The sequence below is a fragment of the Notechis scutatus genome, chromosome 3 (assembly GCF_049901735.1).
Source record: "Notechis scutatus isolate UNSWTSFEM ecotype Mainland chromosome 3, rNotScu1.2, whole genome shotgun sequence".
Lineage (NCBI taxonomy): Eukaryota > Metazoa > Chordata > Lepidosauria > Squamata > Elapidae > Notechis > Notechis scutatus.
In genome coordinates, this window is record NC_142011.1 from 56586225 (window position 1) to 56613376 (window position 27152).

The 27152-nt window shown below is 35.6% G+C and overlaps 1 protein-coding gene across 13 annotated transcripts in view; it reads left to right on the forward strand.

The window, feature by feature from the left end:
* The window catches only part of ST3GAL3 (ST3 beta-galactoside alpha-2,3-sialyltransferase 3), a 201869-nt gene that overhangs the window by 2476 nt on the left and 172241 nt on the right, over positions 1-27152 (forward strand). For 6 of the 13 annotated variants that reach the window (XM_087960108.1, XM_087960105.1, XM_087960106.1 and 3 more), the window contains exons 2-3: positions 6272-6377; positions 6475-6618. In XM_087960108.1, coding sequence (XP_087816234.1) covers positions 6272-6377; positions 6475-6618 — 250 coding nt within the window. Of the gene's footprint in view, positions 1-6242; positions 6378-6474; positions 6619-27152 lie in introns of all 13 variants that reach the window. The other 7 variants (XM_026665724.2, XM_087960112.1, XM_087960114.1 and 4 more) reach the window with 2 other exon arrangements.

A 27152-nucleotide genomic window follows, 5' to 3' on the forward strand; every position in this document is an offset into this window, starting at 1 on the left:
TTCCTTGTCTGGCCTTCAGGCGCTTTAGAAAATAGCTTGACTCCTTCCTCTCTGTGGCAGCCCCTCAGTTGCCAAGCGTCTGAATTTTGATCACATGACTATGGAGATGCTGCAATGATCATAAGTGTGAAAACCAGTCATAAGTCACTTCCTTCACTGCCATTGTAACCTTGAATGGTCATTAAACAAATTGAGGGTTACCAGTACTTCAATCTATAGAATAATCTATCTTGCAGTTGTGACTCTGGGTGGTGAATTTAGAATTAAAATCAATGAAATAAAAACAATATAACAGTACCCAAGAATAACACAAAGAATAGTACAATTGCACTCAAGGACAATCAAATTCAAACACAATCACAATCATGTCAAGAAAAATCTCAGTGATGAGCTCATGTAACCTACATGGTTGGGGGAACTTACTGACTTTCGAACAGTTATGAAATGCCAGTAGGATTGGGGGCCAAACACATTTCAGCATGGCGTAGTTGAGTAGGGTTTTGAAAGGGAAGATGCTATGGCAAAGAATGCTTGCTTGATTAATTTGGGAAACCACTGCAGTCTGTAAGTGTTTTTGTAATACTGTTTATCTACCAATAAATGTATGGCTGAGCACATGATTACATGTACATATCACAATAGATCCATATGCCCTATCCTTGGTAAATTCTAAGGGACCTTATACTTTTTACGGATCTCTTGAATAGCAAAATCGAATATATTGAGTACAGGATGAATTAGTGTATCTTCTTTGTCCTTTGAGTGAAGCGACAGAAATACTCTCCAACCATAATTTGGCTCTTTTCTCTTATTGTAATGATTAAGGATTACTGGCCACCGACTTTTTGGGCCAACAAAATACAAAGTTACAACTTTGTTAGGCTCAAGCCATATACAAACAGCATAATGGCTCAAGCAAGACAAGGTTGAAGACAAGCCTAAGATGCGCCTCTTTCATTAAGTCATGGACAAGATGAGGTTTCTAATACAAGTAATCCTTGACTTAAAATCATTCTTTTATGGCTGTTCTTAATTACAGCAACACTGAAAAAAATGACTTACAATTAATCCTCACAGTTATGACTTACAGTTATAACTGTCACAATCATGTGATCAAAATCTGGCACTTGGCAACCAGCATGTATTTATTACAGCATCCATGCAGAATCCATGTCATATGATTGTCATTTGCAGCCTTCTTCCAACAAGCAAAATCAATGGAAGAAAGGAGATTCACTGAACAACCATGTGATTCATTTAACAATCATAGCAAAAATGTGGTAAAATGGGGCATAACTCACTTAACCACCTTGCTTAGCAACAGAAATTCTGGTCCTAATTGTGGCTGTATGTCAAGGACTATACTCCGTTCTTGGAAAGAGAGGGGGGAAATTCCACAAGACTTTGGCTGGAAAACAAAATAATTAAACTTAACAGGGAGAATTGTAAAGTTATACATCTAGTTAAGGAAAACAAAAGAAACATGTACAGGATGTGGAAGATCTGATTCAAAAGCAGCACACATGAGAAGGATTTGGGTGTAGTAGTTCCAACATGTCAGCCTTTGTAAATTTGCAATAATAAATAAGAATGGTTGGTTTGGCCAGTCCTGCTTTTTAAACATTGATTAGAGCACCTTTGTCAGCTACTCCTATTTATTTAAACTAGCATTTCTTCAACTTTGTGTAATTATGAATGTGGACAACTAATATAGATTCTTGAAAGTGCCAAAATCACACAATTAAATAAACAATAATCCCTTCTTGTTTTTGACTTCAAGAGCTTGGGAATTCACCTTTGCGTGTTTCAGTAAATCAATGTTTTCAGAACTAATCCATTATTAATTGGCAGGGAATATTGAATGTTGGGTACTGAGGTGCAGAGTAGCTGATTGGTGGTAAATGCAGGGATGTGGGGCTGAGTTGGTGAATTGGCTCTTGTTTGGCCAACTGACTGGCAGTGAATGCAGAGAGATGGCAGGTTGAGGCAGAATGTGGCCCTGGTCTGGCCAGTTGATTTTTGGTGAATATAAGGAGGCAAGGGGCTCAGGTAGCATACCAGTTTTGATTGGTGAAAAAATGGAAAGGGTGTGGGGGAATCATCTCATGATTGTCAGATCAGAGTTTGCAAATCATTGATATAAATGGCTGAGTAGAGTATATATGCTTCCTAGACTTTTATGAAAAGGGTTATAACAGTAATAGTGAAAGTTGGACATCCCCTTTTTTAGCAACTCTGCCTCTTATCAAATTTACGGTTAGAAGGTTTTTGTTTTATTTCAGCAGTGGTACACTATTGCAATAATGGCTTTGGCTACACAGGTAGTCCTTAACTTATGACCACAGTTAGCTGAAAATTCCTACTATTAACCAAGGCAGTTGTTTTGCCCCACATTACGTCCTTTTTGCCACAATTCTTAAGCAAACCACTGGATTTGTTCAGTGAATCATGAGGTTGTTAAGTGAACCTGGCTTTCCCCCAGTGACTTTGCTTGTCAGAAGCCAACTGGGAAGATTACAAATGGTGATCACAGGACTCTGGCACAGTGCAGCTGTCATAAATACATGAAGTTGTCAAGAAGATGAATTTTGATCACATGGCCATAGAGATACTGCAGTAGTCATAGGTGTGAAAACAGGTCATAAGTTACTTTCTTAGTGACATTGTAACTTTGAATGGTCACTAAAGGAAGGGTTGTAAGTTGAGGACTACCTGTATCCTTTTGAATGCTGATTTCTGAAAATTTAGATTTCTAATTTATCCAGTTGCAACTTTAGAGCTTCATCTGGCTGTCAGGAGATATCTGCAATATGTTCACAGCAAATTAGTTAGAAGGAAGCAACAAACAGTGCAACAGCAGGATATACACAATGCATAGAGACATTCAAGGTACGGCCTTTCCTCGTTATTTGGTCAAATGGAATATTGAAGTTCAGGGGAAATGTTTAGCAGGGAGCAGGGTTCAGGGGGAATTATAATTGCTCATTCATAGCATCTTGATGAGGGGTACCATTAGTCCTTTTCTTTGATGTTGGAGGAAACTCTCAGCATTGCTTATTTATTTATGGAACATATTTTTTCCTACCAGAGTGCTCTCAGCAAAGCCAGCCCATGGCATTTTCACTTGCCACATGTTTGGAGAAGGTATTTGGAAACAGACTATGGAAAGTTGAAGCCATGATTTGGCAACCTGTTGGAATTAAGCTAACATGAAGTTGCCTTTTCAGGGTTCTTGTGCATAGTCGTGGCTGAAGTGATGCTTTTCTTTTGTTGCTGAAAGATCAAAAGGAACCTATCTTTTAATTCCTAAAGCGCTCTCATTCCTACTTGTATTCTCCTACATCACGTAGTCTGTAAACTAAGAATTAAGTGAAGTGGGCCAAAGAGCAACAACTGCCTCAGTCTAGTAACTTTAGTCAGACATTTTGTTCTCATGCTTGACTGTTGTGTTTGGGCTTGAGAACATATTAAGTAATAAATCAAAATTTATGAAAGAACATGTTAAACTGAATCCAAACAACCGCATTCTGGTTTAGCATTACTGTGTGTATATATCTAGGCAATGTATGCCTCAAATTACCCTGAAATCAATTCATATTGTCTATCTAAATTTCACATCCTGTTGAATAAAATATGAATATCACTATAATTGCTTCAGCTTGCCTGGGGTTATTGTGGAATTCAGAATAGTTTGGCCAGTACTCTGTTAAAACATTTTAATAAAATAGAAAAACTAAATTGGACACAATGAAGAATAGATCACACAGTACCTACCCAGGTGGTTTTAATATGTAATTTAACAAGATGTAATTTCTGATTGAGTTTAGCTGCAGGGGATAGTGAACTGAAAACAGGATTGAGTGCTTCCTCTTCTCACTGTCTTTCATTGATGTGTGTGTGCATTTAACCATGAGTTCTTCTTTTAGGATTTGTGTGGTTTCCTGACTAAGCTAGTTTTTAAAAATGGGGTTGGATCAAAACAGGAAATAGTTAGCTAAGTACTGCTTTATAAATCCTTAGTATGACTACACCTGGAATACTGCATCCAGTTTTGGTCACCATATTACAAAAAAGATGTTGAGACTTTGGAAAAAGTGCAAAGAAGAGCAACTAAGGGCCTGGAGACAAAAACATTTGAAGAATGGTTGCAGGAATTGGGTATGGTATTCCAGTATTTGAGGGGCTGCCACAAAAAGATTCACCAAGTGATTCAGTGTTGACAGAGGGGATCAACTTGTTTTCCAAAGCACCAGAAGGCAAGACAAGAAACAATGGATGGAAATTAATCAAGGAGAAAAACAATCTGGAATTAAGGACAAACTTCCTAACAGTGAGGACAATTAACCAGTGGAACAGCTTGCCTTTGGAAGTTGTGGTTGTTCCATCACTGGAGATTTTTAAGAAAAGACTGGACAGCCACCTATCTGAAATGGTACCAGGTATAGGGTCTCCTAGAGGGCTGGACTAGAAGAACTCCAAGGTCCCTTCCAGTTCTATTCTGACTGCTCTTGCTAAAGGGAGATCAGAGAAAGGACAGGCATGTGACTAAGTTTGTGGCTCAGTTCTGTCTCTTGATCTAGGTTTGTATGTTGCTGGTCCAAAATAATGCAAATGAGCAATTCCTCCAAAATATTCGTTCTTGTGATTCTTATACAACTTACCAATTTAACCACAGTGACCAATGCAATAAGTTAGTAGTCCATTCTAGAGTTGCATCTTCCATAGCTCAGCAAGCAATTATTCTTGCTACATCATGACATGGGTTGTTATAACTTTGTATTAAAGTAATTATTTTAAGTAGTTTAATTATTTTTTAAAAGAGCCTCGGTGGCGCAGTGGTTGGAGTGCAGTACTGCAAGCTATTTCTACTGCAATTTGGCAGTTCAAATCTTACCAGGCTCAAGGTTGACTCAGCCTTCCATCCTTCCAAGGTGGGTAAAATGAGGACCAAAATTGTTGGGGGAAATATACTGACTCTGTAAACTGCTTAGAGAGGGCTGTAACGCACTATAAAGCGATATACAAGTCTAAGTGCTGTTGCTATTTCTAGTTACTCATATAATTAAGAGGTATTGGTTATACTGTATTTCTTAGTTATGTGAAATATACTACCATACTACCACTTCTTACAATACTAGACAACACAGTATCAACAGTAGAGACCTTCAAATTTCTAGGTTCTATCATATCACAAGACTTAAAATGGACACCTAACATTAAAAACGTCATCAAAAAGCACAACAAAGAATGTTCTTTCAGCACCAACTCAGAAAGCTCAAATTGCCCAAGGAGCTGCTGATACAGTTCTACAGAGGAATTATTGAGTCTGTCATCTGCACCTCTATAACTGTCTGGTTTCATTTTGCAACCCAACAAGACAGACACAGACTCCAGAGAGTAATTAGGACTGCAGAAAAAACAATTACTACCAACCTGCCTTCAATCGAGGACCTGTATACTGCACAAGTCAAAAAGAGGCTGTGAAAATATTTACAGACACCTCACATCCCGGACATAAACTGTTTCAACTCCTTCCCTCAAAATGACACTATAGAGTACTGCACACCAGAACAACTAGACACAAGGACAGTTTTTCCCTGAATGCCATCACTCTGCTAAACAAATAATTCCCTCAACACTGTCCAACTATTTACAAACTCTGCATTACTATTAGTATTAATCTTCTCATCACTCCTTATCGCCCATCCCCTCTCACTTGTGACTGTATGATTGTAACTTTGTTGCTTGTATCCTTATGATTTATATGGACTGTTTCCTAGTATGATTTAATTGCTTATTGTACCCTATATTATTAAGTGTTGTACCTGATGATTCTTGACTCTTGACGAATGTATCTTTTCTTTTATGTACACTGAAAGCATTTGCACCAAGACTTGTGTGTCCAATCACACTTGGCCAATAAAGAATTCTATTCTATATTTTTTTTGGCATGACAATTTACTTTGGGTATTGTTTTACATAAACAAAATAGTATATTCCTGAGAAACAATGCAATAGTGAACAGGTTCTTCAGATTAAGCTTTTTAATAACACCTATCAGCAGCATTTCTGAATCGCGCTTGGAAAAGCAGAAAATTACTTAGAAATACATCCTGTTCATTTCACAAAACTTAATTCCACTCCGGTGTCATGAATAAGCATGTTTGGATATTATATGTTGGGAATGGAGCATGCTTAGATAACTTAAACATAGTTAGTTTTTAAATTTATTTCTTTATTAGAATTGCTGTATATCCCAAATTTTCTCTAGGAACTCAAGTTGATCTACATAAGGTTCTTTCCTCCAATTGATCCCCATAACAACATCCATGCAAAGTTGGTGGGATTGAATGAAAGTAATTGCTCAAAGTCACCAGGTGAGACCAGAACCTTGGTCTTTCCAGTCCTAGTCAAACATCTTAATCTTATGCTATATAAACCAATTTGAGAATACCCCTTTTTTTTTCCACCCAGATTTTATAGAAGAGCTATTCCGTATGAAGATGGGACTTCTGGTGTTTATGCGTAACGTGCTACTTGCTCTCTGCCTCTTTTTGGTCTTGGGGTTTCTGTATTACTCGGCTTGGAAACTGCATCTGCTCCGATGGGAGGATTCAAGTAAGTATGGTGATTGTGTAAGCCATCCAAGAACCTGTTGATTTATAGCTAAATAATTCTCATATTTTTAAAAGTTTTATTTTTTTAGAATAACCTAAGGAAAACTCAAACAAGTGCTGTGGTGTTTCATGAGCTGTAATATTAAATTACAGCTCTATTTTCAATATTTTTATTATAAGACTAATTATTTGAACATAAATGGTACATTTCCTTCTTTTGATATATAAAGGTATTTTTGTGATAATGGCTATAATTCTGCTATTAAAGTTGTGCATAGGTATTTGGGAGTTCTATATGTCCTCTGTCTTTGTTTCAGGTGGACTTTTATTCTATGTGTAGAGAGGTATGTTGTCATTTCCCTCTTTTCTTTAGCACACATATGCAACACTTGTCTGCAAATTCTTGAATGTGTTTTTTTCCTAGGATGGCCCTGCAAAGGGCCATCTGATTACCTTGTAATCAGAAATATGGTGGCTGCTTTAAAGAGGAGTTGCTACATATATGCTCCAAAGTACCCTTTTCGCTTTCAAAACTGAACCATTAGACAAACTTATTATCTATGTAAATTATCAAATTGTTTTGAATTGGTTGTATAGATGAATTATTTGATATTTATGAGTACATTACATACGTTATAATGCATAATTCATAGCTGCCTAGATACAATGAATGCATCAATGTTTGCATGGACTTAGAAACAATTTAGAGAACGGTATCTCAGCACATGCAGAGGCTACCACACCAGGGAAGATTTGACTAATCTTGCCACAAATGGAGAATATGTTTTTCACAAATGGAGAATTTGTTTTTGCTTTTCCAGTATTTCATTAAGTTTGGAGATAGTATTTGATTATTAAATAATTTGTTAAATCCTGGATATAACTGATGACAGGGAGTACAGTTTATTCAGAATTAATCTGAGAACAATCTCTTTCAGCATTAGCTTTCTTCTTTTTTGCTTCATAAGAATGTATCACTTTTTTGTATTTTCTGAGTTTAATACAATTTTATTGCATGATGTTGAGCTAATAAATTCCATGTCTGTATTAGTCCCATAAACATTCCTGATATATGAATATTATATGAATAGTTTTCACAAGTTGGATATTGTTGAAGTGATGTTAGGGTTTTTTTTTAGCTGAAGTTAATAAAGGTAATGATTTGATCAGAGGGAATAATAAGTTGAGATGGTTTACTGGCTTTTGTCTACTATCACTTTTGTGGCAGCATCAGAATCTTTTCTCAGGGGTTAATGTTGAAATGGTCTATTTTTTTAAGGGTGCAGATTCTGAGCATCCTGCTAAGTTATAAAACTGTCTAAACTAGCATCCCAATTTAATTATTACTATGATCTCATTACTGTGAAAAGAGGTATCTAAATAATAGTATGCCAAATTATTGATATATGGACTATATCAACCCTGATGTAATGTGTACTTTTTAAATTAGTCTCATGTGACTTGGTGAGATGTATTCCCAGGTACGTGGGCACAGCCTAAGCTGACATTGTCCAATGTAGCCTGATAGGAAATAAAAAGATGTACTATAATCAGTCTAACTAATAGTATTTGAATAGTATGTTTTTATGTGATCTTAATGATTGGAAGGTCATATGATGTTCTGTTTGGTTTGTTAACATTTGAATTTATGACATATATAAATTAAATAGCATCCTTTAAAATTTTTATACTTCTGCTTATGTTACTGAAAGAGACTTGACTGTATGCTTAACTTTCCTGTCATTTTGATAGACATATACTGTGCATCATTTTCTTTGTGTTTGATCACTCTCTTATTATCCAACATCTATGACTGGATAATATCATTATCAGAAGTAACTTCAGAACTTCTGCTAAGGTGAGATGTTACAAAAAACAGATAATAGACATATCTAGTATCTTTTTCAACTTGTGAAATTCTTTGGTGTCTAATTATTATGCAGAGTTTGTGTCAGAAACCTGATGAATCTTACATGATTCTTTGTTGAATTCCATTTGCCTGCCTCATATTTTTGCAATTTTATATAGCATTAAATCTATTCTTATTCTGATATCCCTTTGGAAACATGACTTCAGTGAATGATCCTTTTTTAGATATAGGTATTTGCCACAGTTGTATAATTGTCCCTGATGAAATTATAGTGCAAGGGTCTTGCTTCTAGTTTATACTAATAAGGATAGAGACCTTAAGTAGGGTAAAAGCTAATTTACTATATCATGTATCCTAGGGTCATGGACTTCCATGTACAGAACTCCATCCAGGAGTTGCTTCTACATACAAGGTGATTCAGAAGGGAATGTAGGCAGCTAGTATAAAGACTAGAAGCAACTCCTGACACCTTCTTTCTGCATGATTCTCTGTTATTTTTCTCCTTTGTCAGTCGACTTTCAGGAAAGTTAGACAGCAGAAATTAAAATGTTTTATGTTTTATTCTTTCCACCTACCATTTCTTTTTCCAAGTAACAAATATATCTGAACCTGTATAATACAGATGCTTCTTATAATTAGGGAACAGGCCAAATCGAAAAGAAGAAGTGTGGCCTCTTTTTTTCAGATTATTGTTTGGTTAACATCCTCTTTGCAACTTTTTCGATAAGTAGCTAATGGAGATTTAACAGGAGGGGCAGCCTGAATATCAAATTGAAAAGATTTAATTGGTTATGATGAAAATCTAACACATCAAACAATAGGTATACTTGTGTATCTAAAGTTTTAAATATGCCTCCTAAAGATTATTGCAATTGGATGTAAAGCATAATTGAAAAGAGAACATTTTCTTCTAAAGAAATTAGAAAAATATTTGAATACTTATTATTATTAAACTATAAGAATTGCATATTTGGTACCACATCATTAGTATGTTTATGATTTGATTTGGTAACAGGTCTCCATGGCCTAAGGCAGTAGACTTTCTCAATCCCTCATCTAAGAGCTTATAAATAAAAAACTGGGGACTGGATTTGGCATTCTTCATACCTGATCTGTGAGTTTTATCAATAGCAATAGGTTATTTGTATAATCAGATTTTAATATCTGCTCTCTGTTAGCATCTGTTATAGAAGTTCTTGCAAAGTTCTTCACATCTTCTCTTGTTGGCAAATATAGATCAGGCTTCCTAAACACTGCAGCTCTGAAATCTACAAATTACTAAGTCAGAGATCCTCAAACCTTGTGGTGACACAGTTTCTTAAAATAATTTGTGTGACTCTCCTGTCTCATAACAAAACTCTTGGAACATGCTCTCTGACAAAACTTCTGTTTTTCCTGGACAAGACAGCTGTTGGTTGGTCCTGGTGAATTGTCGCAGTGATCTAGCACATCTGGGCAAGCCAAGCTTTCTAACTAGAACTGGATTTCTCTCAGAATTTTCTCCCAGAGCTGGGCCTCTCTTCAGTGACTCATGATAACAGCCGTTTTTCTCTCAAAAAAACTGTCAGATAAGAAGCCTGATATGTGAATAATTCACTTGGCCCAGCCCAGTACCAGCAGATTGGGAGTGTAACTTGCCACACATTTATTGAAAGGTTGCAATCCACAGTTTTGAAAATCCCTTCTTAAGTGATGGTGGAAATTGTTTGGTAGCTGTTTTTTGTAGCCCAGGTCAGTTTTCTGCTGAAATATGACACCATATTCTTAGTCATTCCTTCTTGTTCCCTTCACTGGCTACCCCCCCCCCCCCAGGGAATAGCAAGACAGTTTGAGATAGGAAAAAAATGGATATCGTTCTTATCATTTTTCCCTGTGTCTTTCCATTTCCATGGAAACAGAAAGTAGATGCATAAGAAAACGGTCTGACTTGCTTTGCTGCTGGTTGTTCCTGATTTTGTTTCCATATCTGTGGCAGCAAGCCTTAAAGAGAAATAACCTGAATTTAAATTATTGAAAAAATGAAGGAACACTTCAGTCATGATAAGATAAAGTTTTTAATTTATCTGGTTTTATTCTGACTTGTTAATTGAGAAATAATGCTGGTTTGGAAAGAATGCTAAACAACCAAGGGTGGAAGGTTCATGATTTGTTAGTTTTTCTGCCCAGTGGAAAGTGATTTACCAATATGCTACAGCCATGGTTGCTTATTCTGAACAATTCAGCATTTTAAAACACTCAGGCATATTGTACAGCTGATTATGTTCTTTCCCTTTAAAGTCTTTAGGGATTTTTTAAAAAAAGATCTGGGTACATTCTCTTTCTTGTTTTAGCTGCTGACAAGAAAATTTTTATTACTGGAATTTGTCTATTTAACTACAAATAAGCAATTTTTGCAACCTGTATTATAAATGTTGGAAAACTAAAAAAAAGTAATCTTAAAGAAGTTTAAAGTATTAATCTATACTTCTGTAAATATCAGAAATACACGGTTGGAACTATTGTAAAAAATATAGTTCTTTTATTATTTTGGTTGTTTCCTGTCAAAATATATGATGGGCTCTGGGGAACTAACAGTTTGCAACAAACCCAAGACATTGTTAGAATGCTTTATATACTCTAGTTCAGTATATAACACCCTAGTGTTGCAGATAGGGTGCTGGGACTAAAGCATAAAAAATATATTAAAAAATCTTACGATTCAAGATTTGGAGCTCCAGAAGTTTCTTTTAATAAATTTAAAATGCCCAACATTCAGAAGATCTTCATAGTCTCATATTATTATGACACTATTTTAGTATTGTTTTGAACTTCAGTTTGTATTGCCAATATCATATGAAGTCATACAGAGAATTGTGATCTCTAAAGGTAAATATTATTGCTGTAAATCAATTACTTAGGGTAATCTTTCCAGACCTGAACAAGTTTGATAGGTGGCAATTAAAGATGCAGACTCCCAAAATGTTCAGCAGATCAAAAAGAAGAGAAGCTTGAGAGTTAAAATATAAAAGTAATGTATCATAAGTTGTGCAAGATACCTGCTCGGAGGTACAAATATAACAGAGGTAAATAAATGACAAGTATCTTATCTTTCCAAGGTTAATTTAACCTGGACAATAGATATCCCTGCACTTCCATTCTAGACTTATGACAAAAGGATAATAAAAGTAAAATTAAGAATACCAACATATAAAAGTTTTATTAAAAGATAAGATAGTAATGAAACATATTCTGAAAGATTTTTCTCATCAGGAAATCCCACTTTACAATGTAAGGACATAAAATACTAAGCCTTTCAACACAAAACATTAGGAATATTTATTTATTTCAATGTATCATTTAGCTTAATTTAGCTGAAGAAATTGAAAAACAAATTGTAAAACACAAAGGATTGATTAGTGATGTGAGACTTAAAAATACGCAAATATTGTATTACTATAAACAATGATAAGTTTTATGTTGACAGCATATAACAATTAGTTGATTCAATTGGGCAACCATTGAATACCTAGTGCAGTGGTGTCAAACTCGCATCATCATGGCGACGTCACATGATGTATCAGGACTTTTTTCCCCTTTGGTAAACTGGGCAGAGGCAGAGCCAACGCATGACACATCCGGCCCATGGGCCGTGAGTTTGACACCCCTGACCTAGTACCATTAATAGTCCAACATAAGATATGTCTTGTATATCATACTTTTCTTTAATTTATACAAGCAACAATTATATATTATGGGGAACATTTCTAAGATGAGCTATTTCCAAGAAAGCTATCACTCTGATGTAATGAAGCATGGAATTTAAAGAAGGCATAAGCCATTGCATTCAACATCTATTGTACTGGATAGTTTGCTTTTTAAAAAACATTTTGTCCTGTACTTTGAATTGAAGTATTTACATGGGGATGGGTTTGAAAACTATGTTATTATGAAGGTTTTTACCAGTCCCTCTGGATTAACAGGTTTGAAGTATTTGATAACAGTCATTTAAATAACTGTCTGCTATGATCTCACAATATCACTTGTATCTAGACAATAACATTATCAGCATGTATGCCCTAGTAGTAGAACTGATTACCTCACTAAAATTGAAAATATACAAGGCACTGATTTTTCACTCCAGAAACAACCAAAAATTTGTAGCATAAACCAATTGGAATAAGAGATGTATAAATGGATTTGATTTCATGCAACATGATTCTTCTTAGCATAATTTTTACTGGAGTCTCTTTCATCCCCCCAAAGTCACTATTCACATTAAAGACCTCCTCTGGAATGTTATGGTAGGAATGGATATATAAAGAACTAAATCCTAAGGAAAATGAATTGGAAGAAGTTCAAGTGCTTTCTGACTGTATACTTTTATACCATCAGCATTCCCTTTTGCCTACTCAGGAAATTATTTGGATCCTAGCCATCATTACATTTCTAAAATACTGTATGGACAAAATGCAGTATTTTAAAGAAAATTTGTAAATACTGAATTCCCAGAGCAGCATGTTCAGATAATTTCTTATGTGTCTTGATAGAAACATCTTGCCTCTTTCATGTTCATTTATTTTTTAAAAAATATATTAATTTCATAACACACTATTCTTGAAATTACAATATTCTCAATATTCTCATAAACATAGTTTATACTAGCTTTGTTTGAATCACATTTCAGCTCCTGTGAGAATGACTATTGCTGACCTAATTTTTCCTAGACCAATTATTCCAAAGGATCCCTAATTGCAACTCCATATGCTTTCAAAAACAGCACTATCATGTCCAAACTTCTATAGGAGTTAGCAAGCCTGAAACAGTCTGTTACCAAAGATATTGTAGATGGACACTATCCCACCCTTTCAAAAGGGAGTAGCTAGTTACACTGTGCAAATAGGATTCAAACCTTGATTCCATTGTAAATAGAGCTTGCATTGGAGATAGTATTCTTTTGTAATGAGTTTTCTCAATAAATCTACTTACTTAATTGGGTTTGATGAGATGCATACTCTGTACCCACCTGCCACAGCTTGGGGAGAGTATTTGATTGGAGGATTGTGATGCTGGATCCTCCCCCCTTCTTTCCAGAGAAAATGCAGATTTCTCTTATGTCCAATTCCCATTGTAGCTTCCAAAGGGAGGCTGTTCCAGAACAGAAGTACCGTGTTTCTCATATAATAAGGCCGGGTCTTTTTTTTTTTTGAGCCCCGAAAAAATGGCTAGGCCGTCTTTTCGGGGGTGACTTAATTTCCCCCCCCACTTGCATCTTTGGGCAGGCGGGCGGTGACGGCTTGGATGTTGACCTCGGCGTTGGTGGGGCACTTAGTATCGGGGTCAACGCAGGCAGCACCATATCCAGGTGTGCAACAAAAGTACTTCATAACGGCAAGCCCCCCCACCATTCCCCCCCATTTTGCATGTTTTAATATAGGCCATAATTTGGGGGGAGGGGCTTAATTTCATTTCATGCCTATAAAACATGCTGGGACTTCCTATTGGGGGAGGCCGTATTGTTGGAGAAACAGGGTATTGTGGTTTTAAAAAAAACAGTACATCCTGTCCTGAGCTCCCTCAATTTATACAGTTGGACTACCATAAACAGTGTGTTGTGAAAGCACCATTTTGGAAGGATCAAAATTGTTTGCAGACGGTAGCCCTGAATGTTCCGTTCTAGTAGTGAAAACATTATTTAGCTATATCTGGGACATCTGAAATTGAATAATATTGAATATACTTTAAAGCATGTTAAGTTAGCCAAAAAGGTTAGTAGTTTTATGTGTGGATATTTCTTTCTTACTTGATATGTGAGATTTTTATGTAATTTCTGTAGTTACATACAGGTTGTGAAGTTTTTCTGTCTGCTTGCTGAATATTGTGGCAATATTGTGGCATAACCATGCAGAGACAGTTCTTTGTAGATTACAAATTAACAAGCGATCTTTGAAATCAATGTTGTAATGCAAAGTACATAATTTGTTAACCACTTGAGGGCAGTAGGCTTCTTTCTTTGGGAACCTAAAGAAAATATTTTTTTCCTCTAAATAATTTGAGGGGGTGAGGAGGAAAGTGTCAGCCTTTCTATTTCTGGAAATGTTATTTCAAAGAATAGTAATTAAAATGTGTTTATTATGGAAAAAAAATTCAGAGAAGAATGTAGAAAAGAGCACATTAAATGGTGAGTTCAAGGTTGGAAATTAAGCAGTTTTCTTATTTGTTGAAAACGTGTTTGAGAATGTCATGTTTAATGATCTCAACTGTTTTCTGTATATTTGAATTTACAAAACCAAAGGTCTTTAGTTTTTCTTAATTTAGGATGATTCTTGCCCAGTTGTTAGCTGGTACAGTACACTCAGTTTGGTTTAAAACTGCCTTAGGACCTTCATAAAGTTTTTGGATGATATAGAGTATTTACATGTATTGTTCTTAATATTGTTGACAGCAAAATACTTAGACCCCATGCTATTCTGTGCATGTGGAGAAAATATTTGAGCAAATTGCATTTTGGGTGATTTGCAATATGTTACTGGAACTGTAGAAGGAAGTAGGAGCCAAAGTTCAAATATTATATCTTATACAGAATTTTCCAAGCTGGAAACTCCTGCAATCCGGAGAATATTTATCTAAAAGAAACAAAATTAAAACAAGAGTATAAATTCACGTATGAGGCTTTTTTCCCCATCAGGGCTGTTTTCTTTTCTTTCAATCAATGTTGTCTAACTACTTTACAGACTAAGCATTTGGTTCCAATTTTCTCCTTATGAGTCATCTTTAAATACGGTTAAGATTTTGCCTCATACAGGCTTAATTAAATAAATATTTTTCATATGGACCCAATCAATATTGAATAATTATTAGCATGTATTTGAAGTGTTCCTCAAGTGAATAATCAATTCTTACGCTCAGTAAAGAGTTTATTTAATATTCTTTAGACTCAAATATATGGTTAGTATTGAGATTGAAAGACTAGTATATTCCAGAGACTTATTTATTTTAAGCCTAAACCTTGATTTCTGGGCCTATCAACAAAGCCAAAGAGGTAACCTCCCACATACTAACTGCCTAAATAAATAATTCTGCAGTCTAAATTCTATAAGTAGTATGTCTAACCATTATTCTAAAAGACAAGTTTTAGTATCTATAACTAATACAGTATTATGAGGATTGGTTGGCCCTTTTTCCTATATTAAAATGTTGAGCACCTTTTTATTCTAAAAATGAATCTAAATATTATTTATTGAATATGCAACAAGATTAACATTTTGATCAGTAGAGAAATTAAGTATTGCCAGTTATCTTGATGAAGCCACAATACTATTGGTGTTTGAAGAATTAATCTGCTGCCTCTTTGGTACAATATTTCTGAATAGTCCCCTTTAAGTTTTTTTTTTAACTTTAACAGTTCAAGACTGTTTAACTGAATGATAACTTGATATCATAACCCGGAAGAATTCATATTTATTTTCTAATAAATATGGTAATTTAGAAACATTCAACCTCTGACAGTTCAATTAATCATTTTTTGGATCAATCAATATATGTAGCATTTAGATTTTTGTTTCCAAAATTTAACTGTATATCAAACATTTCACAAAATAAAATAAAATGGGCATATAAAACCTGTTATTGAAGGATGCATGGAGAGAAGCATGATGGGAATAGTAATTTTTGAATACTGATTCCAGACAAAGTGCAGACCTCTTCTTATTTATATACCTTATTCCATTTATACTTATATGGAAGTCATGAGAATATTTAAAATTTTGTGTTAGCCTAGTTAGCTCACAAAGCAGTTTGGGATGAGCAAATGTATCCCACAGGAGAAAAGACAGAAACAAATACTTAAGAAGTAAGGATTTTTAAAAATAGTGGTAGGCAACAGTCATGATTTTCCTCCAAGGCAGGGCTGGGCAATTAATTTTCCCAGGGGGTTACTTGAAAAACTGGGACTGTTGTGGAGGGCCCCTCCCATCCCCACCAGATAGGGACCACTCACAGTCCAGATGTAGCCTGCAGGTTATAAAATTCCCAAATGTGCTCCAGAGGCTGCAGGAGACATGGGCAGTGATGTCACTGCAAATGGTGAGACTAAACTTTCCCGTATCTTATAGAACAGGGGTCTCTAACCTTGGCAACTTTCAGGCTTGTGAACTTCAACTCCCAGAGTTCCTCAGCCAGTTTTGCTGGCTGAGGAACTCTGGGAGTTGAAGTCCACAAGCCTGAAAGTTGCCAAGGTTGGAGATCCCTGTTACAGAAGAATGGAAAGTTTTAAATTAACTCCTACAGTGCTTCTGTCTTAGGTTCTCCCCAAAGGAGAACTGTTGGTATATGTTTGTAGGCAGAACAATTGATCAAAGGAAAGGGTGGTAAGTAAAGAAAGGGTTAGGGTAGCAACCTAAAGCAGGCATTGAATGGAATATCATGAGATACGAGCAAAAAAAAAAAAAAAAGGAATAGCAAAGACGTTAGAGGACAGGATCAAGATTCAAGAGAGACCTGACAGGGTCATTGGGCAAAATCCATCAATATGAATTTAAAGGGTGGAGGGGAATGCAAGTCCTGTATTTGGTTAGGGAGAATCCAAGGCATGAGCATAGAATGGGTGGCAATCCTGGGTAACAGTTTACCCAGGCAGGATATGAAGGTCTGAGTGGATCACAAGCCAAACTTGCAGTATCCAACGTAGGCATCCATGAAAGGATGGGGAGCAGTTACAGATAATTTCAAAGCATCATTAGATAGTTTGCATAGTTTTTCTTGACAGTGGAGGAAATTGCTATTTCCTATTCCAGTTGTATTTAATATCTAAATACTAATACTTAAAACAATAAATACATTTGCTAAAGCTTTGTGCGACTATATTCTGAAATTCCTTGCTTAATTGTGGAAACAACATTTCTAGGTTGCTTCCAAGGAAATCCCACTGAAAGTGTCTTGTGCATGCAGATACATACTCAGGCAATGTGGGGAAGATCTTGATGTACTCATGTCAAACTTTAGAGAAAGTTCAGAAGTTTGGTCATATTCTGAAGAATCCTTTTGAAGCCTCCCTTTCAGAATTGGTTTGGATTTTTGTTAAACTTATTAATGGAAAGAGTAATTCTAAAGCCTTTAATAGCAATACTGGGGTCTCTGGAGTCAAGATTAATTTGCCCACTTACATTTTTAATGAAAAAGAATTACATGTATATATAAAAACGTAATTTAGGAATAACCTTCTGTTTAGCACATGGTCAGTTTAGTTAGTTTTATCAGTTTTTTCTCTCTGATTTATTTCTTTGGTTGACTTATGATTCATTAAATATATCAGTAGCACTTACTCCATAGTGCTTTATAGCACTCTCTGAATGGTTTACCATGTCAGCATATTGCCTCCAAAAATCTGGCTCCTATTTTTACTGACCTTGGAAGGATGAAAGGCTGAGTCGACCTTGAGCACATCAATATCGAACTCCAGATTGTGGGCAGAGTTAGCCTTCAATACTAGATGAAGACTGTTGTTTGAGCAACACAGCCATTCTGCACAATGTCATAATATACATGTAGTCCTCAACTTAAAACCATTCAATTAGTGACTATTCAAAGTTACAATGGCACTGAAAAAATTGACTTATGACCATTTTTCACACATACAACTGTTGCAGTATCCCCATGCTCACATGATCAAAATTGGGATGCTTGGCAACTGGCACATATTTAAGACAATAGTAGTGTCCCAGGGTCATGTGGGATCACCTTTGGCAATCTTCTGACAAGCAAAGTCAGTGGGGAAGCCAGATTTCACTTAACAACCATGTTACTAACTTAACTGTGGTGATTTATTTAACAACTGTGGTAAGAAAGTTTGTAAAATGGGGCAAAATTCATTTAACCACTGTCTTGCTTAGCAACATAAATTTTGGACTCAGTTCTCCCCATAATATGTATTTACTGATTATACAGTGAATCCAGATATTATAATAAGGTGGCCATATCATTTCATTTGGGTAGAAATGGATTACTTGGCATTTTAATTAAACGATATTGCTTGCTTTAAATTGTCAACATTTATTTTGCATTAAAACAACATTTTAAGCCAGATGCGGGTTTTTATTCTTGTTCTTTATGGTGATAGTCCACCAGGGGAAAAGTGTTTATTTTGCTGTTATTATGAACCTAGACAAAGGTCTAAATGAAAGACTGGATTCAAAGTTATACCAAACGTAACATGAAACCAAGTGCAGTAGAACCTCAGGTCATGACTGTAATCCATTCCATGACTTCAGTTACAACCCAATTTGGTTGTAACCGGAAGCGAAACTGACTGCGCATGCGTGTAAAGAAAATGCCGCAGAAGGGGAAATTGGCGCGGAAGGGCAAATCGCCATGGCTGTGTTTGATCACCACTCGGGTATTTGTTCGTGACAAGATGCAAAAATTTTCCGAAAGGTTCTACTGTGGTCAAGATCTTTCTAGGGGCTCTTGTCTACTTAAAAATAGTTCCCACATCAAGAATCTCTTCAAAGGTTTTAACCTATGTCTTCTATCAGTTTTGCAAGTGGTTAAAAGATGATAGTTAGAGACAAATTAGGAGAAGTTTCCTATGCTCGGTTGACTTAATTCATACCTATTGCTATTTTTTGCTGATTAATGATACAGAAGAATCCTAGGAGAAATGGATGTTTCATTAAGTCAGCAAAAATCATGTTTATTCTATTTGCCAATAGGTGTCACTGTTGCTATAAATTATTACGAGTATGAAATTTGTAAAGAAAAGTTGAAAGAATTTCCATAGTTGTTAGACCCTGCACATTCCTAACTAAGAGGAAGTGGATCTCTATAGATCCATAAAGCAACCTTACAAGGCCATACAAGACCTTAAATGAGACTACTGAGACCAAAATATGTGTTTCATTTGCTTTTTGCTGGTATCTTATCCATGTCCAGTTTTACACTTTTCTATCTATATTGAGGTCCTTTTTTTGTACTGTTTTCATATTACTGGATTCTGTTATGGAACTAGCTTCCATCGCCTCAGATATTTCCCAGAGTCTATTTTTTATTTTGGGATAGTCAAGGTTTCCTTCAAATAAGTGTATTTACATTTCACTGATGCTGACTACAAAGCAGTGAAACCAAAGCCATTTTTAATTAGTTTTATTAAGAACATTCTGTCCCACTCAGAAATTTGGAAGACTTAACTCAATTTAGTTGTAAAACTTAAGATAAACTTTATGATGTGTCATTCTTGCATCTATATGGAGCCGAACAATACCAATGTTTTATCACATCTCCAATGGAACAGGCGGTGTTTTTGTCATGATTTGTGTTTTTGGATCTGATTAGTCAAGTACTAGTTTAGAAGCATTTTTGCAGTCTATGCTGAGTTCAAAAGCTATGATAAACATGGAGTTTTTTCATTCCTGTCTCCTGGCCAGTAATCAGAGCCCAAAAGTCGAGGTCAGTTGTATTTCTGTTTTAGATTGCAGTTACTGAGACAAAAGAAGTTTTTGCTCTTGTTGTTTAGGATAAATTTTAGGTTTCCTTTAGACAAGAGAATTAAGCTTAAGAGTAGTGAACTTCACATGTACCAAAGCTGCATAGCCAAGATATGCAATGAGATATCTGCTAGAAAGTTTAACATCTGGAGAAATCATTATTGACATCCTTTTTCTCCTCTGGATTGTCATATGTTTACTGTTTACATTGGTTGCTTTGAGCCACTATGTGAGATTGGTACCCTATCATTTAAAAAATAAAATAAATGTAATAATTTATTGTGTAATATCGAATGATGCATCCAGGTGTGTTGTCTAAATTAGAGAACAACTGGTTCCTGAGCAGATAAAGGGCATGGCAAGCTGAACATTGGGAAACAGGACTAGCTGAACCAACCAGTGGTGGGATTCAAAAATTTGTACTACCGGTTCTGTGGGAGTGGCTTGGTGGACATGGTGTGGCTTAGTGGGTGTGGCAGGGAAGAATATTGCAAAATCTCCATTCCCTCCCCACTCCAGGGGAAGGTTACTGCAAAATCCCATTCCCTCCACACCCCACTAACCTGCTTTCCAGCTCCATTCTCCTGTGCAGGGCAACAAAAGAAGACCCAGCCAATCAGCTGGGACTCGGGAAGCAGAGAATAGATGGGGGCGGGGCCAGGCAGAGGTGGTATTTGCTGGTTCTCCGAACTACTCAAAATTTCCGCTACCGGTTCTCCAGAACTGGTCAGAACCTGCTGAATACCACCTCTGGAACCAACATACCCAAAAGAGTTTCAGGGAGGGGATCAGGATAATTCTCCCTTCCCTCTCAGTTGTCTGGATGTAGTTTTTGTGTTTGCGGGTGGACATTACCAGGATCTTTAATAGAATTCTTTCATTGGTCCTTCATCTTTTAAAAGAGACTGCCTGCCATATCCACTGTGTTTCCTACTTGTAGGCCACGAGACTGCAGATCATTGTTCTCCAACTGTTGAAGAAAAAAAATGAACAATCAGTTCACAGGAACTGAACCTAACTTGTTAGATAATACTCCTAGAAACTACAAACTTGTTTCAGCCTAGTTTCTATTTTCAAATGTCTGCTATTTGACCATAAATGAATTATAAACTAAGCTGCCATTTTCATAAGGGTCTGATTTACATTAATACTGAGTAGAGATTTGTTTCTTGATGACAGGTTGAAAGATGACCATTCCAGTAATATTTCATCTGAGATTAAACAAATAATTTTGGCCAGTCCCTAGGCCATACAACTTCTTGAAAAAAAAAACTCCTTCTTAAAAAGTATTCTGAGGTCAGAATAATCAATCCAGTATGGTGAAAGATTTCTAGATCTATTCCTCCATCTCTTATTTTATTCTTCTTCTGTCCTTAATATTTATGAAAATATTGTTTATTCACATTTTTGCAAAATGTTTGGAAATAATATATTTGAAAACATTTATTCAATATTGTATTTCATCTTCATGACAAACCATAAATATCTCAAAAAAATTGAGATATTTCTCATATCAGATGCACAGCAATGAAAGTTCAAAAATTCCACATATGATTATCTGATTAAATTTCAATATTATGTAATTGATGTGTTTGCTTTGTCACCTCAAAAATTTGTTAATCACTATTTAAATTTTGCCCGTTCTACAAATACCTGGTGTCTGGTCTCTTTACCTAACATAAGGGATGGGAGGGTTTTTTTAAAAATGAGAATATTTCCAAAAATAAAGAGATTTACACAAGTCCATATTGCTCTCTACTAAGCAAAACTTGAATATATTGCATATGTTAAGTGGCAGATATGACAACAGCAGTACAAATTGATGTTAAATGACAATAGATGCTATCTATAGGAATTGTCAAATAATAAAATTATAAATTGTTTTAAATTTATAGTTGGGCTACTGTAATTTGCTTTATGTGGACTGAACCTGGATGATTCAGAAGCATGGACTACTAGAGGACAAATGTGGTGACTTGTGGGCTTAATATTTAGTTTTGCAACAACTCTCAAATCGCATATCTGCGTTGGGTACTAGTGTGCAATATAGAGTGCCATCACCTGTCAAACCCCATATGACTTGGGGCCTGAGTGTATAAGAGACAGATTTTCTCAGTTGAATTCTGCCTGCCCAGTTGAAGTGGCCAAGAACTGCTACTGAATATGCTCGAAGAGAGGTGGGAAGAGGTTTGTCAACATGTGCTTTATCTATGGAATAACTAACTCTCATGCCTTGGAGAGGCTTATAAAACTGTAGCTGTGTTTTTCATTCTTGGCAACCTGGCTGGGTTGAACTTCACACATCTTAAAATTGCCAAGGTTGAAAAATACTGTTTTCCAGAAGGTGTTTGGACATTGATATATTCAGTGTTGGAAATGATTTTGTTAATAACAAGTTACGATAAGGCATTATTATTATCCATTTGATGATGGATTTGAATTTTTAATCTCAACTACAGTCCCTTTTGCACTGAGATGTGAATAAACATAAATAGTAAACAATATTCTAGCTTTTTTATAATTATTCTAGCTTTTCAATCATTTTTCTAGCTTTTCAATAATTATTCTAGCTGTTCAATAATTATCAATACATTTGTGATATTTTCAAATGAGTGGCTTGCTGTTGCAAAGGTTTCTCAACTGTTAAGAATAAGTGGTGCAAACAACAACTTTAAAAAATGTTGGTTTTGTATTAGAATTTGCTGTTTATCTTGTATAAAATGTCATATACTGCTAGGTGTCATGCCATCTTTCCGTCATTAGGTTTTCTCTTTTCCAAGTGCTAATTGCAAAGGCCTCATTGTGGTTTGGTTTTAATTTGGCACATGGTGCATGGAATGCTTTTCTTTTTGAAAATGTGCCAACTCTATTTGTCCAGGGCTGGAGAAGTCTGCTTCCTTGTCAACTGCTCCTTTTAAAATAACTTTCACAGTTAGACAGCCACCTTCTTATTACTAATGGTTAACTTACAGAAAAACTTTTCCACAAAACACCTTTCTTAGTGCTTGAGATCATACTCTTATCTATGGAATTTTTCTTTCACATTTCTGGGTATCTTAGTTTTTTAGAATTATTTTTCAAAGAATTTTGTGGATTAACAATTCAACAAAAAAGACTGGTTGCATTGAGCTGGCTTTCTTCTTCTTCTATATTTATCTCGAAAAGGCAAGTGATACTGCTTAACCTAGTGAAATTATACAGATTGCTGGAGTTACGTGTAAGAAAAACCTGGTCTGACTTCTTTAAAATGCTGTTTTTCTTTTAAGTATTTTATATTATATTCTCTCCCAGCTGGGATTGATGATCATGTAAGGCAGCTGAAGGCCAAAACCATTTCTGGACTTATTGTCTAAAATAACAGTTTGAGAGTGCCAGCCAAGACCTGCTGCCATGAGAACAGGAGTGGAAAACCAGAAGATTGGCTGTGTCTGTTCAGTGTCAGTTTCCATTGAATAACTAACTGTCTTCTTCAGACCTTTGCAATGAAGAGAGAAGTGGGGCAGTGCCACTTCATCCAGAAGGGGTGTCTGGAAGAGCTCTTAATCACAAGATAGTTTAGCTTATCTCTCCAGCCTCTCTGTCATTCCTCCTGCTTTACCCTTTATGGTTTATGCAGCAAAAACTGAGACAACCAAGCCGTATCTGTGTGCTTATAACCTTGAAATAGCAATTTTGAATATATATACATATACATATATGCAAGGGTTTTGATTATACAACTTCTTTCTTAGTAACCAATAGTCATTCTCCTTGTGCCAAACATTTTATTTCTGAAACAATGAGCATTGCTTGGTTTAAAGGACATTCAGTTTGATTTATAACAAAAAAGTTATAGTTGAGATAAATGTTACGGTTTGAAGGAGGTTTGGATGGAGGATTTTAATGATTTTCCCATTTTATTTTTATATGCATTAAGTATTTGTAACACATTTGTGTAGAATACTAATTGGTATATTAATTTGTCTCAATTATTAATGTTTAGTTTGACAAAAACTCTTTTTGAAAAATATTTTTTAGGAATATTTTATCTCTTTTTCAATTGTAATGTTTTAATTTATTAATTCAGAAATTATGTCTGCTTTTAATGTCACACTACATTAGCTTGATTTGGAGTGACTGCCAGGGGTATCCAGAGAGATGGAAAATATTGTTTTGACTTAAAAATCTGGCCTTTTGCTTCTATTCAGCATTGTCCATAATACTGTGCCCGTTAATTTACTGAGATGTACACATGCACCAATTAAGGGTAACAAAATAAACTTGGGTTTTTTTCTGGCAGACAGTTGTGGATGTATTTTTCAGTGAATTCACTGAAAATGGGTATCTTTTCAAGTGATTATGTAGGAAGACTTGGCTGTGAAATCTGAGAAACAGTCTAAATTCACAAATTGAGTTAAATCATTATGCGGTTGTTGTTTTGGCTTAATGTGTTGTGTGGATCAAGCTATATTATAAAACATGGTTTACAGCTCACCATATTTTGTGACCTATACTATTGTGGCTTGCTCAGCAAATATTTTATTAATAATTACCTACTGTAAACCCAATCAATGGATATACTTCCTCTTTCTCTTCAAGAGCTGGAGTTGATAACACCTTTTCCATTTAACTAGTTACACATAGTCCTTACATAATGACCATAATTGGGACTATCAACTCCATCCCTAAGCAAGATATCACAAGACCCCAGTAGACTTATGACCTCATTTCCATCATGGTCATTAAGCAAATCATACATTTCAAAATTTATTTTTAAATTGGAGCATGATGCACAGTAATATCAATAAAGAGTAACTCACTTGATGGAGTTCTTTAGGTTCTTTTGGTATTATGTGCTTTTAAGCTTATTTTTCACACTACCATGAATCTTTTTGCAATTGAATCACTTTAGGAATGGAATGACTAAAATAATAATAAAAAATACACGTAATTGTAATTGGCAATGTTCATTTCTGAATGAAGAACATTTAACCAAAGCTCAGAAATGTGCTAATAACTCTAGATCTGATCTAGGGAATCAGACTATATTTGTACATATGATTGAACCTAAATTTTTAGGGGAGAGGGGTGAACCTTGTGCAACCAACACAGCATGCCATTGATGGGGAGAGCTGGGAGATTTCATTCAGCAACATCTGGAGAACAACAGGTGTCCAACTTGTGAGGTATGATGAGATGGGCAGAAATGTTTTTATAAGGTTGCTTAGTAGAATGCTGTTTCTTGGTATATTTCTTCATTATATGCTAATATGCATAGTGGCCTACAACTTTTATTAAAGGGCTGTTAGTGAATGAAGAAAAAGCATATTTGGACCAATAAAGAATCATATTTCAGACTGGGAAAGCAACTTATTAATGACTGTGGCAGCAATTTCAGTACCTCTGCTTCTTAAGATGTTCAGTAACTGTTACTTGGAAATCTGCTTTTCATTATTTCCGTATCATCTGCTAGCAAAAAAAAAAAAAAAAAAAATCATTTGGAAAGAAGCATCATCAAGCAGACTTTTATTTAAAGCAGACCTTGAATCCATGATACATGCAGAGCCAGTTTGGTGTGAATCAATTTCTCTTATCCACACTATTGTACAGTGATGTGTGATTTCTAGAAGAGTAAGCTAATGGAAGCCTTATTTTTAAATTATTTAAAGGATTTTTATCCTGCTGTTCAGAGCAGCATATTACAAAGATCAGAGAATAGTCTGTTCTTGCCCTCAGCATTACAGTCTAAAATGACATGGCATAAAAGAAAGAGGGTATTGGTGGGAGGGAAAATAAACATATGTTCTAGATTATTGTTTCAAGAATTCAGCAGCAGTCTGTGATTTAATAGATGATATAGCTAGATCCAAACTAGGACTATTAGGTCTTGACTGACAAACTCCAGATGACTGCTAAATGAAGGGGCTCCAACTCTTTGCTGCTGTCTCATGGTCAGCTGAAGTTTTGCAACCTAGATCTGGTAGCCCAAATCTAAACAGAGTAGACTGGTTGCTATTTGTTTCCTCTGATTAGGCTCAATAATGCAGTTGCTCTCTGGAGAAAAGGATTTTCCAGCCAAAGCTGTCTGTAAGGTGTTTGACATTTTCTGATTGTAACTTGTTCTCCTATGGATGCTTTAATACATAATAGCAATTCATTATTGGAGGTAATGGTGTTAGCTTAAACTATAATCATATTCAAGTAGTTCTTGGCATATGATTCGTTTAGTTAACCATTCAAAGTTACAACAGTGCTGAAAAATTGACTAATGAACATTTTTCACACTTATGACCATTGCAACATCTCCACGGTCATGTGATCAAAATTCAGACACTTGACAACTGGTTCATATTCATGATGGTTGCAGTGTCCAGGGATCACAGGATCACCTTTTGTGACCTTCTGACAAGCAAAGTCAATAGGGAAGCCAGATTCACTTAACAATCATGTTCCTAACTTAACAGTGCAGTGATTCACTTAACAACTGTGGCAAAGATGGTCATAGAATGGGACAAAACTTATTTAACAACTGTCTTGCTTAACCATAGAAATTTTGGGCTCAATTGTGGTCATAAGTCAAGGATTAGCTGTATCATGGAAAGTGAGGGTTAAAGTCTTATTTTATACATCTGCTAATGATGTTTGGTTTGGTGTAGCACCATTTCAAAGATATGTGAATGCACGTATGTTTCCTGCATATTTTAGCCTTAGTGTTTCTCTGAACAGACTCCAACTTGGAGTGGAGAACACAATATGTCAGTTGATTCAGCCTTGACTGCATTAAATAGTAGGGCACAATTCCAAAAAAACACTGCATCATGTGTTAACCATGCCTTTTAAAGAACTGATACACATTGTAGTGTATTGGTGTAGGAATGATCACAGACATCTGTTGCCGAACTAAGTAGGTTCTATGCCTACAAAAATATTGATGATGCAGAAACGTTAATTATATTTCTGTATGCCTTGTTAGAAGCTCCTGATATACATGTAAATTGACGGAAACTACCTTTTGATGGTAGACTCTGTTAGCTGGAATTTTGCTTTTAGTTTTTCCTGGAAATTACATAGTTTGTTATATACTCCATAGCATTTCAAAATGTTTTAAGTTCTGATCTTTTCTTTTTATGCAAAAGTTACTTCATTTGAGTTCTGGAGCAAGCCTGCACAGGTGAGTCTTGTATCCTTGATTGGCATTTCAGTTGTAAACCTGATATGCATTCCTTTCCG